The following is a 15,089-nucleotide window of genomic DNA, read 5'->3' on the forward strand; positions in this document are numbered from 1 at the left end:
CGGCCTTAGAGTATGGAAACATTTTTAGAGAGGGTAAAAAATTTTCCATACTCTAACTAAGCTATCGGCTGACGCAGGGAGCTCAACGACCTCCTTGCATTTCTGCTATCCTGATACAAAATCGCAGACCGTCGTTGAAGATTTGCTATTCTGTAAAACTCATTTCGACGATAGAAATCGAATCGAAGTCCGACAGAAGCTGCTCGTCCTTTGGTATTCCGTAACTTTTTTCATCCTTCATTCAGGCCTTGTTCAGATAGGGCGGTTTGTTAACGTAAACGTCGCGATTATCATGTTTTTTCCCTATTTTTCTTCAAGTGAAACTTCTTCCCGTGAAACTTCAAAGGCGGCATTAGGTTAGGGTGAAATCAAGTAAAACAGTTAAACCGCCCAGTCGACGTTGGCAAACCGCCTGCATATAAACAAGCCCTTAGATATTCCTACAAGATAAGGGACAATCGAAATCGTAATATTCGACAGGGTTTATAGATTAATTCTGTGGAAAATGTGGAAATGACTTTTCGATAAGTATCAAAATTTGATTTGAATAATTCATTATAGCTACTTAATAAATTATATGTATGCTCAATACCTAAGGTTTTCGTTTTAGAGGAAATATAGATGTAGATTTAGGTAATAGGCCTGGATCTCGCCTACCAAAAAAAGTTGATTTAACAAGCTGAAAATTTGTTAATAGCTTAAGGGTGTCTCATCGGACAAACTTTGATGTATGCAGTGGCGGATCCAGAAATGTTGTTTGGGTTAGGGGGGTCATGGGTCTTGAGGGTGATTTAATTACATTTCTTTTATGCAAGGTCACTTGGGTTTACAATTATGGGGGGGGGGTCATGACCCCCCCCCCGTGACATCCCCTGGATCCGCCAGTGGATATATGGGATCTGGGAACACAGGAACAGGGGAAGTTTTAATTGTGGAATACTTAGAATACTGACCCCCCCCGTGACACCCCCCTGGATCCGCCAGTGGATATATGGGATCTGGGAACACAGGAACAGGGGAAGTTTTAATTGTGGAATACTTAGATTAAAAATTTGGAACGTCAGACTATAGGTAATAAACCTACTTCCAATGTTCCAATGCGAAATTTTTTTTATGAATGGGACCTGATTTATAGAAAATTTTATTATATCTATTTAGTAGAGTTAATTAATTTTTTTCTAAATACATTTAGAATTTAGGTACCTAGATCAAGTTAAGTATTTTTTTACAATAAAGTCAATAAACGATAAACCTATCTATCGTTTCTCTGTTTCTCTTTAACAGTCTTACATAAAAAACAGAACTTTTTAAAATTCAAGCAATCCTCCTTTTCATTCCCACTACATATTTAGGATCTACACAATTTTGTATCAGGATAGCAGAAACGCCTAAAGATAGTCCAATTCTGGGGCGCCTAGATAATATGATTTCAACAGTGGCGGCTCGTCAGAGGAGGCAAGGGAGGCTCAGCCTCCCCATAAATTTTTTACACACTCTATACTGTTTTGTTTATCATGAATCGCGAAAACAACAATTACTCTCACTATTATACAACGTGTAAATTCCATATTATCACTAATTATCCATACGTACGGAGCATTAGCATTAGAACGCATGATCGCGTCTCAGTTTTATTACATTTTATTGTAGGCAGGACCCTGGGTTATCCCGAGATGCACGAACGGAGCCGAGAAGCCCAGCATTCTCCGTTGCTAATGCTCCGTGCAGCGCAGCAGGCGTTTAAGGAGACCCGGTCTCCTAACAGTGGCATCTACGGCGCCATCACACGCTGCCCGGAGATATACCAAGGGAGGCAGTGTAGCTTCTCAGCTCCGTTGGGTGGTTGGGTGCGTCTCGGAACAACGAATTTTAGGGTCCTGACTAAAAATAATGAAAAATCTAAAAGTGCGAATTTTGTTATGAAATTTGGTATGTGGGGTTATAATAATATTTGGAACAACTTGCTCAAATAACTTTTTCCGATATCTCTAACTCAAAGCAAAATATCGGTAATTTATCGTGTTTTTGAATTCGCAGTAGGCCGCGTTTAGAATTAAAAAAATTCAGTTGAGTATCTTAAAAAATTTGAAGCTTCATTATGTATGGACTACAAAACTTCAAATCTGTATTTATTTTGATATGCTTAGGTATCTATTTACAAATAGATAGAATTGTTAACAAATAAACGACACAAACTTTGGTATTAAACTTTTACTATTAGACTAACTATTTTTAAAATGATGATATCATATAATTATGAATTAGGATGATATTATGAAATGTAAATAAAAAATGGTCAAAAGATGGGGCCTTAAATTACATTTTTTGGCGCATTTTTTTGCTAGTGCAAATTTGTCTAGATATTTTACAGTTAGGTATAGCCTCCCCTATTGTAAAAATGACAAGCCGCCACTGGATTTCAACCTAATAAATATATTCTATATAGTTTATTTGAACCTTACTTAGAGTAGGGAGAATTTTACACTTCCCTGGATGGTAAAATTCTCCCTACTTTAAGAATTTGTATTTATTTTGTACCTATTTAATTTAAATAGTAAATTAATTTTTGTAATAACTACCATTGCCACCTATCGTCAAAGGGTCAAAGTTAACAAGCCAAACTGATAAAGACGGAAACTGTAACCGGGCCAGTACAACAAAAATTTACCGTAAAACTTTGTCTTTTTTGCCAGCAGATGACGCTACAATGAAATATAAGAATTTATTTAATTATTTTATTAAATGTAAATAAGCGATTTAAAATATATTTACTATATTATAAAAATGTAATAGTATTTATGGAATACTAATATTTGTATATAACACAACACACTTCTAGTTTTAGATTTTCTTTAAAACTTTAAACTTTAAAACATGCCACCACTTTGTGGGCGTATCCATAGCCACCTTTACTTTACAAAGGTGGCTATGGCGTATCCAAAGTACATGGAGAACCCACTCAAGCCTCGGAGAAGTAGAATCGGACGATCTCCTGGCATTTCTGTTATCCTGCTACTAAATTTAGCAACAGAAGTTGACTATCGGAAGTCCAAGTAGTTGGAAATGAGGAATAGAGTGTATTGCAGGGTTTTTAGCCATTTTCGAAAGAAAATTTATTTATTTCTTACATCTTGCAAAAATATAAGTTCTAAACAAAAATTAGATAGATATTAGCCCTCGGTAGTGACATGAAATATACCTAATGATATTAAGGGCATTTTTAAATTTCAAAAATGAATACTTATCTAGAATATCTACTGGTAAATGAACAAATAGAATATCTACTGGTAACTGGTAAACTAATTAATGTTTTTTCGCCAAATTTTGTATATTTATGTAATACATACTTACATTTTCAATTTCTATATTCAGTTAATGAAAATTAAGATAAAAATAGGTACTTACCTAAATACTTATGTGAAATGAAACCAGTGATGCCATATCACTGAATGAAACCCAACTTTTCATAGATGCATATTTGTATGTATCTTAATTTTTAGATATGTCTTAAGATTATTTAATGTAATAAGATAGATATATTAGTAATAAGATAGATAGATATATAATAAGATAGGTATATTAAAAAAAGTGCCAATAAAAGTTTTCGGTATTTATAATATATATAATAAAAGAAGTAGGTAGAAGGTACCTAACTAAATTTTGTTCAATTATTGATCAAATGGAAGTATAGTTTAAAATGCGATTGAGTTTTAAACCACTTTAAAAGTAAATGTATAAAGAAAAACCTAAAGTTTGTGAATGTATATGAAATGTCCAGTTGATCAATTGGGTGTTTCGATAAATTAGCTGTATATGAGTTGGGTGTATTAGAAATGTCTTTCGATGAGTTGGAATTCTGCTGTTTTCCATCTAGTGAGTAACGTGCAAACTAAAAGTAAATTAATGAAGTCCAGCTACTTTAATATAGATGTCACTACAATCGGCTATTTGACTAGCACCTAATAGCTATGCAACCAATAATACAGTAACGATTGTGGCGACATCTACTCAGTCTTAGTGGAATTTCTAAAAACGAAACTTGCGCTCTCGTCAAAATTTAGACTGTCAAATGCGCTCTCGCCAAAATTTTAACTTTTAACTGTCATTTTTAAAATTTTAGTTTTTATCACAAAGAAGTTGAAAATTTCAAAACTATGTTTTAACTAATATTAAATATCTTTTATTCAATTTTATTACATGTGATATCCCAGCGATATGTGAATGATTGTTGTATTTTACATTATAAAATATGATTGGTTAAGTTGCCAAATTATGACAGGTGACAAAATAAGTGTCGCAAAAAATATTGGTTTTGGTTTGTGTTTGTGTTTGTAACCTAGCTTTTTGCATTTCATTTAGTATTAATTGATAAATAACTATTATTATTTATAATTGAATAATTTGAGGAGTAAATATGGACTTTGGAGACCTAAAGAATGATGTAATTATTCAAGAAAAGCTGACAAATTTCCATAACAGCATAGAAAAAATAGAGCTCATGCTGGAAAAACTGAAGTCTGCAGATGTTTATGAACAATTATCTCTATCGGAAAAAGTGGATTACGATTTATTTCTAGCTTACACACTGAATACATTGTACTGGTTATACCTGAGGACTCAAAACGAAGATCCGAATAAGAATGAGGTGAAGAGCCAATTGAATAGGATTAAGGAATATATGGTCAAAGCTAAACAGGTAGGGAGATAGTTCTGCATATTTACGTTTATTGTAGTTTTCTAGTTTTAGTGCACTGTAGATTTTCCTCCTTATGTTAATAATAATTAGTGGCTCGTTGCTAGTAGGCCCATGGCTTAATTGAAGGGTTTGGTGCAATAACTGGCCAAAGGCAACTTTTCTCGAAATTAAGTTTATGATTTTTCTTGCCTTCAAAAATACCTCTGCACAGTTTGGAGAAAAAACTGTACACCTAGTGTGTAAGACATTCAATGTAGAACAACATGGACGATTATTGCAGCAAAATTGTTAATAGCATAATCCTTAGGATCGATATATGCACATTTTCCTCAAAACTATGTAATGTTCACGTAGACGGTTATTACACCAAGCCCTTCAATTGACCATTCTCCTCCATCCGTTCTTGTCCATTGCTTTCATTCTCCAATTTGTGATGTTGAGTCCTTTTAGATCATCTTCTACATCCTTTTCAGCCTTGTTCTAGGTCGACTTCTTCTCTGACATCCTCCAGTTGTACTTGACAGTAACAATTTTAGCATTCTACCTTCCGGCATCTTCTGTATGTGTCTTAGCCATCTTAATGGTTGGGTTCTTATTAGTCTTAATATGCAGGGCTCCCATTTTAGTCCGTCAGATCTCCATTTGTCCTTCTGATCCAAACACTGTTCCTCCAAACATTTTCCTTAGTACTTTTTGTTTCCATATGTGCACCATTTCTTGTTGCTTTTTATTTAATGCCCTTGTTTCTGATGCATAAGTTACTTATAGCTCTAATAACCATTCTGTATATTTGGTTTAATTTAGCACCTCTTGATATGTTCACTTTCATTAGTCTATTTGGGATTTCTTCTTCAATGTTAGGTTTTCGTGTTATAATTGTTCCTAGACATTTAAACTTCTTCCTATCTACATGACCTTGGATGTGTTACGAGACAAATAGACCTCGTATTACATTAACAGTTGGCTTCATTGACTGTGGCAAGAATGCAAGTTGACAAATGAGGTAACGTAAGTTCATAAATTTATCACAGCCAAGGTTTTCAATGATAAATCATATTTTATAGTCTCTTGACACATGAGAAGGCGAATACCAATACGTGAGTTTGTGTATAGTTGGGAATTTGCTAAATGAATGAACTGTAGTTATGTACTTATTTATTGCATTTTTATCAATCATTTAATATTTTTACCATGTTTTTAGGCCCGTGAGAGACACACCATAAGACCCAAAGTAGACAAAGCCGCAGCAGAGAGATTTATCAAGCATGGAATCAGCTATAGTAGAATTGAAGACAATCCAGAATCAATGCCAAACACAAGGATTCGATTTGAGGACTGAATTAGTGTTTATATCAATTTTATGTTTGATTATAAAGATTTTCTATAATTGTACAAATTTAAATGTGTTATGGGTACATTCCATGTCAAATCACTCAGGCAAGAAATTTGGATCTCCGATTTTTCTGAAAATTGGTGTATAGCTTCTGCGGGACGTAAAAATAAGATATTTAAGGTAAAAAAATCTTCTTCTTTTTTCTCAAAATGTTATTTTATGCGATTTTACCGTGCTTTGGTGTTTATTTAAACAAATTTGCATTTTCTATCGTACAGTATCAATGGAAAACATAATATTTTAATAGAAGGGACTTAAAATGTCGTTATATGGCATTATAACAAGTTATTTCGATTCAAAACAAGTTTTTGATCAAATTTTATAATATAGAAAAGGTTAAAATACCGTTTTTTTACATTTTCTTCCATTCCCAAAATACATCATAATCGATTTGGCTGAAAATTTGCCCATAGATAGCCAAAACATATGACTTTAAGTGGTTAGAAGGATTTGAATTATATTATAATACCAAAAAAGTTACATGCAATAATATCAGACTCAAAAGTATATTAGTCCAGTTCGGATAGCATTTGACCTTGCATGCCCAGCTGCCCAAAATTTTATTTTTCTAATCTTTAGATAAGTCAGTAGTAGCCTAAATTTAAAATCGCGAATGAATTCCTCCGTTATGTTAGCCGCCATCTTAATTTTAAAGGAGAACTTGTTTTGCTCAATATCTCCGCCATTTTTAACTTTTCGACAAAAATGGTGAAAACTTAAATTGTTCCAAATAAATCGTATTTACAATTATTACAATTTATTTTTAACAATCTTGTGAGGTTTAAATTTTCCGAGTTAACCGTACTTACAATAGACGCCTATATTTTTGACTATGATATTGCATGTAACTTTTTTGGTATTGTAATATAATTCAAATCCTTTTAACCACTTAAAGTCTTATGCTTTGGCTATCTGTGGGCAAATTTTCAGCCAAATCGATTATGACGTATTTTGGGAATGGAGGAAAATGTAAAAAACGGTATTTTAACGTTTTCTACACTATAAAATTTGATCAAAACCTTGTTTTGAATCAAAATAACTTGTTATAATGCTATATAATGACACTCTTGAGTCCTTTTTAATAAAATATTATGTTTTCCATTAAAAATAATCCAAATGATGATTCCAAATCGCATAAAATAACATTTTGAGAAAAAGAAGAAGATGTTTTGACCTTAAATATCTTATTTTTACGTACCGCAGAAGCTATATACCAATTTTCAGACAAATCGGAGATCCAAAATTTTTTTTTATCCAAAATTGAATGATTTGAAATGGAATGACCCTATGAATTATGATATATCGCACATCCTGTTCTAAACTGTAGCAACTCAAAATATTGAAATTTTACAAGAGAGGGAAAACAAAATATTTGCTTTAATTATTTCGTAATATATTTTCTATTTTAGTTAACATAAATCTGATTTTTATGTCAATATTTTACTTGTTACAACTTAGCCAGAATAACATAGGAAAAATATATGCTAAAAGAAGATAACAATTAAAAACATCATTTCTTTTCGAAATAATACAGTTTTCTTCAAAACTTTAATATTTTAATTCTTATATTATGTAACAATTTGATTTACACCACTTTTCCCAAAAATTCAGTAGATATTACCATTTCTTTTTGAATTAATACATATTTCATAGGAATCTAGCACACCTTCTTGTCACAAGTTCAAATCATACTGTCTTTACTGGACTATGTGCTTTGATTTTATGACATATCATTTCTTTTCATTTACTGATGTATTTTTAAGGTTGCTATATTACAGTTTTCTGGGTAGATGATGCTTAATATAATTCATTGGTGAAATAAACACAAAAATTAAATTTTTTTTAAGTTAATACACTTTTGAACGGGATGTGCGATACATGGGTTTTATATTGAATCATTTATTACACATTTTGAGGAAAGTATTTGGTTTTTATCAGTCATATTTACATTTATTCATGAACTTCCTTTTTCCATAAAAAATGAATAACCATCACTATTCCAGTTCAATCAGAGAGTGCAGCAAGCACCTCTACCGGTTTCGAAACTTATTAGTCTCTCATCAGGAGGCACATATGCTGCTCTCTCTGACCCAACCAGGACAAACCCCGGCGTGCAGTCACGGATTGCAACGAACGAAATGGCAGGGATGCCCTAGCGGCAACTGCTAGCAAAAAACTAAGTTTTCAATCTAATAGCACATAAAACAACATCCAAAAATGTTAGTCTACATCCTACCAGATTGAAAACAATGGGAACCTTCTCTGGTAACACCTCCGAGGCTTCTACAATTTGCAAGCCATAACGGATGCTGAGACTAAGGAAGATGAGGGAATTTTACAATTTATAATTCACGTTCCATCTGCTCAGCGTGGTAAATGGCAGGGATGCCCTAGCGGAAACTGCTAGCCAAAAACTAAGTTTTCAATTAAAAATTCTGCACGGAGTAAAATCATTAATTTTGCGCGGTGAATTATAAATTGTAAAATTCCCTCATCTTCCTTAGTCTCAGCATCCGTTATGGCTTGCAAATTATAGGAACCTCGGAGGTGTTACCAGAGAAGGTTCCCATTGTTTTCAATCTGGTAGGATGTAGACTAACATTTTTGGATGTTGTTTTATGTGCTATTAGATTGAAAACTTAGTTTTTAGTTTTTTTCCTTTATTCCAGTTCTCTTTTTTTTTCAAAACATTACATACCATGCTCTTCTTTACATTTACTTTAATTTGCTACTTTCATGCATCCATGTTCTATTATCGACTCTTCTAATATGATCACACTATCTTAATTACTTTGGATACTGTTTGATCTCTCATTATTTACAATTAATTTTGCTCTGAATTCTTTATAGTGTCTTTTCTAGTATTCTACGACTGTGAACTGTTGGTAAATGCCAATATCGGTTTATATTTATTCATTTATAACGTTCAAAAGGGTTTGGAGGCCTAGGGCTGAAAAGTTTAATTTTCCAGTTCAATTATTATTTATATTTATTTATATAAAATACATTTAATATTTCTTATAGTCTTAACTGCTACAGAGGCTGTAGCTTAAGTCCCCATAAAGTAATCCTACTGTGTTTGCAGGTGTCCATTGACTGGAGTATGTTCAGTAAGGAAGCCTGTTATGGCTCTGAACTGATTCTTGCTTGTGTTTTGTGGTATTTAAGCCCTATTAGCACATGCCCATGTAATATAAATTTTGACATGTGCCTTTTCCGGTCGTTGATGGTGCTTTTGGCACTTCCAGACCGGCTCTAGACAGATGTATTTTTTAACTGATGCTCTTCTATCAAGTTCATTAGCTCTTTCATTGCCTTGTTTAGCGGAAACGGAGGCCCCAATGAAAGAGCCCTCCGATGGTAATGAGGAAGGGACCCCAGGGGGAAACTACCGTAGGTTCAGAGTCGTGGGTTCCTTGAGGGAGCCACTTACCGGAGAAGAAGGTTTTGGTTTGGATTTTTGGTTTCTTATCATTTTAAGGTCACATGAGTAGATAGGAATATAACAGATTCACTCGTCCAGAACCTCGCATGACCAGTTAAGGCTACTTAGAAGGGGGTGTCGCATGGTGCCCCCAGGGGGATTCTACAGCCGCTACTACTCCAGTGATCTTCTATCCACAGAGCTTTGCCTTTCGTAGGGAATTAAGAGATTTCACCCTGTCTCTCCCCTCCTGAAGGCTACTAGCAAGGGATTGTCTCTAATCGGTCTCCTATCCGCCACCTCGAGACACGTATGGCAGCTTATCACCAATAATGACCTCGACTGTTTGCTGCGCTTTAGAATAGGTAATAGTAGGTAGCAGGTATGTAGTTATGGAATGTCACATTTAGGCCAAATTCAACTAAAGTAGGATGTTCTATAATAAAAACTACTATATCTTTGATATTCCACTCTTTTTTGAGATACTCTTGTATAATAGGGCTTTTCATTCACAGTCATTTGTTTCTAGCTTCTGTCACGTGTCGTATAATATTAAGATATCTACGTCATACGTCTTTGGCTTGTATCATTGGTATATACGAATAACGTATGACATAGATATTTTAATATTTGATGACATATGACAGAAGCTCGAAACAAATGACAATCGATGAAAAGCCTTATTCATGTTATTTCTAAATTGTGGTATTAGTGGCTCTAATACAAGCAAGGAACTAACGAAACTTGCATTTGATAATAGACGACGCTAACATTGAGGTAGTAAAACATCTCATATAACTGGGTGTACAGATACCGGGATGGCAGCGAAGAGGAGGAAATACGGAAACAGATAATGCTTGCTAATAAAGTATACTTCTCTCTGTTGCAGGTCTTTGGATCCAAAGACACCCATAGGGAAGTAAAGTTTAAAATATATAAAACCATCATACGACCAATAACAACATATTGCGTAGAAATATGGATCATGACTGAAAAGACAATAAACCTTATTGATACTTTTGAAAGAAATATATTAGTAGGCTATTGATTATGTACTATAGAAAGGAACTACAACGTTAACGGGGTTTTATTATTTCATATGGTCAATGAATCTCTATATATGAAAAAACCGCGGAGTGCTACCATTTAAAGTGGTGCGTTTTTGAGAAATGGGTGAATTAGTCCCTGGGCACAGGTTACATTAGGGTGAGTTCTATGCACTTTTGGTACAAACACGTCTACATAAAAATTGTTCCTGGTTAAATTTCCTATCTAAATATAACTTTTTAAAGTCAAAGATACTTTTTTTTACAAAAATATATGCAAAAGAAAAAGCACAAAGAAACCCAAAAAAAAGAAATTTTGTTTTTTGTCCCGTAACTTTTGTCCACGGGGATATAGGTATAGACATTGCTTCACAGAAAAAAAACTTACATATTTTCTCTTTAAAATGATGTTTGGTAAAGGTCATTAGGATTTAAAGTTTTCGAAATATGATTTTTCAAAGTTCGCCACTCACAGCAATTTTGGGCAATTTTGCTTGTTATTTCGCAAATATTGTTCTGTAACTTTTTTCTACGTAACTATAGTTATATGCAAAGGTACATGTAAGAGGAATAGAACTCAATAACCTTTAAAATGGTCTACTGTATAATGTTGTACGACTTCTTTTAAAGAGGTTATCTTTTTCACGACTTTATACTTTTAACCACGATATCGTGCTTTTAACGAGTTTTTATATTTTTTACGATTATTTTTTAAATTCCCCATTATAACTTTTTTTCTATATGGTATATATTATATATTTTATTATATAAGTCGATCGGATAGCTCAGTGCGACTAGCGGCTGACCCACACTTCACTTCGCCGTGAGGTATGTGCGTTCAAGCCCAGCCCAGGCCGTAGGAAAAACAAAAAGGCTAACGCGTCAGTATAAAATTCTAAATATGAATCTGGCGCTTAGACTGGAATATGCGGGCATCTGATCGACCTATGAGGGAGCAGTACGGCAAGGGATAAGGGCTTGCGGCTCGGCGAAACTCCCCCATAGATCCCTACCGAAGGGCGTTGACGCCTAAGAACGGTGTATACATACATATATTATATAATAAAAAAGAAAGCTTATTCTGTTTACTTTAAAATGGTGTATTACAAAAAATTCTAGGGTTATTTTTGAATAAGATATGCTTTTTCAAATTGTAATAAGTACTTGCAACGATTATTGATTTTAGGATTATTTTTTAAATTCCTCATTATAACTTTTTTATATGTGATTGTGTGATGATTGAATCTTATTTTTTATAGGTAATACTTTGGATCCACTTGACTCGGCCGGGCAAACTTCAAAATATGGATTAATTCCAATATTTACTGTCAAAGCTCCTGCACCACAAGCTTTGCTTGAAAAAATAGCATGTAAATGTACCAAAGGATGTACAAAAAACTGCGGTTGTAGGAAGATAGGAATTAGTTCAATATTCTGCAAAGGGTGCATGTGCATGGGTACTAATTGTGGGAACTCTAAGATAACTGAGGTGTCAGAGAAAGATATTAAAGCTAATGCTAACGAAGAGATGGACTCTGACTTGGAAAATTTTTTAAATGTCAACGTTTAAATAATTTTAACTAAAGTGATGTTTTTTAAGACTAATGTTTATGTAATTTTTGTAAAAGAAAATTTTTTTAAATAATACAGGTAAAAAAAAATCAAAGAATCACTCGGTTTCCATTATGTATTTAAACATAGATGATACACCATTTTAAAGAACAGAAAGTAAGCCCTCTTTGTTGCGCAATATATAGATAGTATATTCATGTACAAGAAAAAAAAAAGTTATAATGAGAAATTTCAAAAATAATCGTTAAAAATGTAAAAAATAATATTTTTTTATATAGGTATTATACAGGGTAGGGTGTCCCGAAAAGATTGGTCATAAATTATACCACAGATTCTGGGGTCAAAAATAAGTTGATTGAACCTCACTTACCTATATACAATAGTGCACACAAAAAAAGTTATAGCCCTTTGAAGTTACAAAATAAAAATCAATTTTTTGTCATATATCGAAAACTCTTAGAGATTTTTCATTGAAAATGAACATGAGGCATTCTTATGGCAGCAGCATCTTAAATAAAAATTAAAGAAAAATTTGTGTACCCCATTAAAATGTTATGGGGGTTTTGTTCCCTTAAACCCCCCAAACTTTTGTGTACGTTCCAATTTAATTATTATTGTGGCACCATTAGTTAAACACACTGTTTTTAAAACATTTTTGCCTCTTATGACTTTTTCGATAAGCCAGTGTTTATCGAGATATTTTGAATATTTATCGAATCCACCACATATTTGTATATGGTTAAGTACGATTATACATATAATATATAATAATTTTATTTTATTTTTATATTATATTATAAAAAAATCGTTAAAAGTATAAAACCTTGAAAAACCATAATCTCTTTAAAAAAAGTCGTACAACGTTATACAGTAGACCATTTTAAAGGTAATTGATTTCTATTCCTATTACGTGTACCATTGTATATACCTAAAGTTACGTAGAAAAAAGTTACAGAACAATATTTGCGAAATAACAAGAAAAATTGCCAAAAATTGCTGTGAGTGGCGAACTTTGAAAGATCATAATTCGAAAACTGTAAATCCTAATGACCTATACCAAACATCATTTTAAAGAGAAAATATGTAAGTTTTTTTTCTGTGAAGCAATGTCTATACCTATATCCCCGTGGACAAAAGTTATGGGACAAAAAACAAAATTTCTTTCTTTTGGGTTTCTTTGTGCTTTTTCTTTTGAATATATTTTTGTAAAAAAAAGTATCTTTGACTTTAAAAAGTTATATTTAGATAGGATATTTAACCAGGAACAATTTTTATGTAGACGTATTTGTACCAAAAGTGCATAGAACTCACCCTAATGTAACCTGTGCCCAGGGACTAATTCACCCATTTCTCAAAAACGCACCCCTTTAAATGGTAGCACTCCGCGGTTTTTTCATATATAGATGTCCATTGACCATATCAAATAATAAAACCCCGTTAACGTTGTAGTTCCTTTTAGCTATCTTATTTTGAATATAATCAATAGCCTATAGGGAGAATATTGGGACCCATTTGCGACAATGGTATATGGAGAATAAGGTTCAACCACAAGTTATACCAATATTACAAATAACTCTCTATTGCAAATTATGCAAAAACACAAAGATTGCACTGGGCTGGTCAGCTCATAAGAATGGATAGCGACAGAACATTTAGTAGAACGCTTAGCGGAACTATGGTGTGACGTCGGCCAGTAGAAAGACCAAGGAAGATGTGGATAGACGAAGTGAGAACGATGCTAAAGAGATATTGAGGGTGGACAACTGGAGGATAGCAGCCAGGAACAAAGATACTTGTAGGCGGATGCTGGGGAAGGCCAGGGCCCGATTTGGATTAATGATATTAGTAGCCCTGTATATTTATATGAGGCAAAAACTCATTATACTTTAAAATTTTAAAATGTCCCACTGAGAATTGTTAGATGCTAAAACATCACGGAATAGACTTACTATTTACAAAAATGTATACTTCAATTAATAGGCTATTAATTATGTATTTTAGAAAGGAACTACAACATTAACGGGGTTTTATTGTTTCATATAGTCAATGGACCTCTAAGTATGAAAAAACCGCGGAGTGCTGCGGGTGCACTTTTGGTGCACACACGTCTACAGGAAAATTGCTCCAGGTTAAGTTTACTAGCGAAATATCACATTTTAAAGTCAAAAATATTTTCTTTTGCAAAAATATATTCAAAAGAAAAGCAAGAAAAAAACACGAAATATAGCAATGAGGTTTTTTTGCCCCATAACTTATTTCTACCGGGATGTAGGTATAGGCATTGCTTCATAGAAAAAAAAAAAAAAAAAGAATGTGTACTTTGTACGCACGTAAGAAGTTATACTTCTATTATAACATGATTTCAACGAAATCAATATACTTTAAACAGTTTCTCTACTACTTTCCAAAAATTTTTATTAAAACAATACCAAAAATTAAAAAAATAAAAGAATAAAACACACACAAACACATTGAAATATGCCACAAATGATTTCTGAACAATAATTGTTGCCAAAAATTTTAATTAAATACCTACGTATTTTCTGAAAAAAATTATATAATAATATACTTACAATCATAAAATCTATAAAAAAAATAAAAAAATGATATAACTTGCATTGGGCTTGAACCTACTTCCCTTGTATCCCGCCGTACGAGAGTCGAAGCGATTTCAAACTGCACCACCTTTGCGTATACGTCATGTGGGAATATACACAAACTGAACAACTTTTTGACATTTTGTTTATATGAATTTTTATTAGTTTGATTTTTGTCGAATTAAAATACAACAATATATAGAGTAAGAAAACGATACATTAGATGAAAATTTGTAGAAAGTTTGTTCGTAATCAGATTATGTAAATTAAAGCATTGCCTACTAGGGGTATAGCATAGCAAGTACTAGGTAAGTACATTATTTTTTTACATTTTCTAAATAGGTATGAAGATAATTTTTTA

At 32.9% G+C, this 15,089-nt stretch overlaps 1 protein-coding gene across 1 annotated transcript; it reads left to right on the forward strand.

The window, feature by feature from the left end:
- Window positions 1-4,088: 4,088 nt before the first annotated feature.
- Window positions 4,089-8,009, forward strand: LOC114339512 (nuclear nucleic acid-binding protein C1D). The gene is made up of 2 exons (XM_028290175.2): window positions 4,089-4,696; window positions 5,898-8,009. The coding sequence occupies exons 1-2, from the start codon at window positions 4,415-4,417 to the stop codon at window positions 6,033-6,035; spliced, it is 420 nt and encodes a 139-aa protein (XP_028145976.1). The 5' UTR covers window positions 4,089-4,414; the 3' UTR covers window positions 6,036-8,009.
- Window positions 8,010-15,089: the final 7,080 nt, after the last annotated feature.

This window comes from Diabrotica virgifera, chromosome 9 (genome assembly GCF_917563875.1).
Source record: "Diabrotica virgifera virgifera chromosome 9, PGI_DIABVI_V3a".
Taxonomy (NCBI): domain Eukaryota; kingdom Metazoa; phylum Arthropoda; class Insecta; order Coleoptera; family Chrysomelidae; genus Diabrotica; species Diabrotica virgifera.

Bases quoted from the DNA above. Each gene is read 5' to 3' on its own strand.
- LOC114339512 (XM_028290175.2), top strand. From the start codon at position 4,415: ATGGACTTTGGAGACCTAAAGAATGATGTAATTATTCAAGAAAAGCTG. The intron at 4,697-5,897 runs GTAGGGAGATAG...CCATGTTTTTAG, and splicing joins ATATGGTCAAAGCTAAACAG to GCCCGTGAGAGACACACCAT.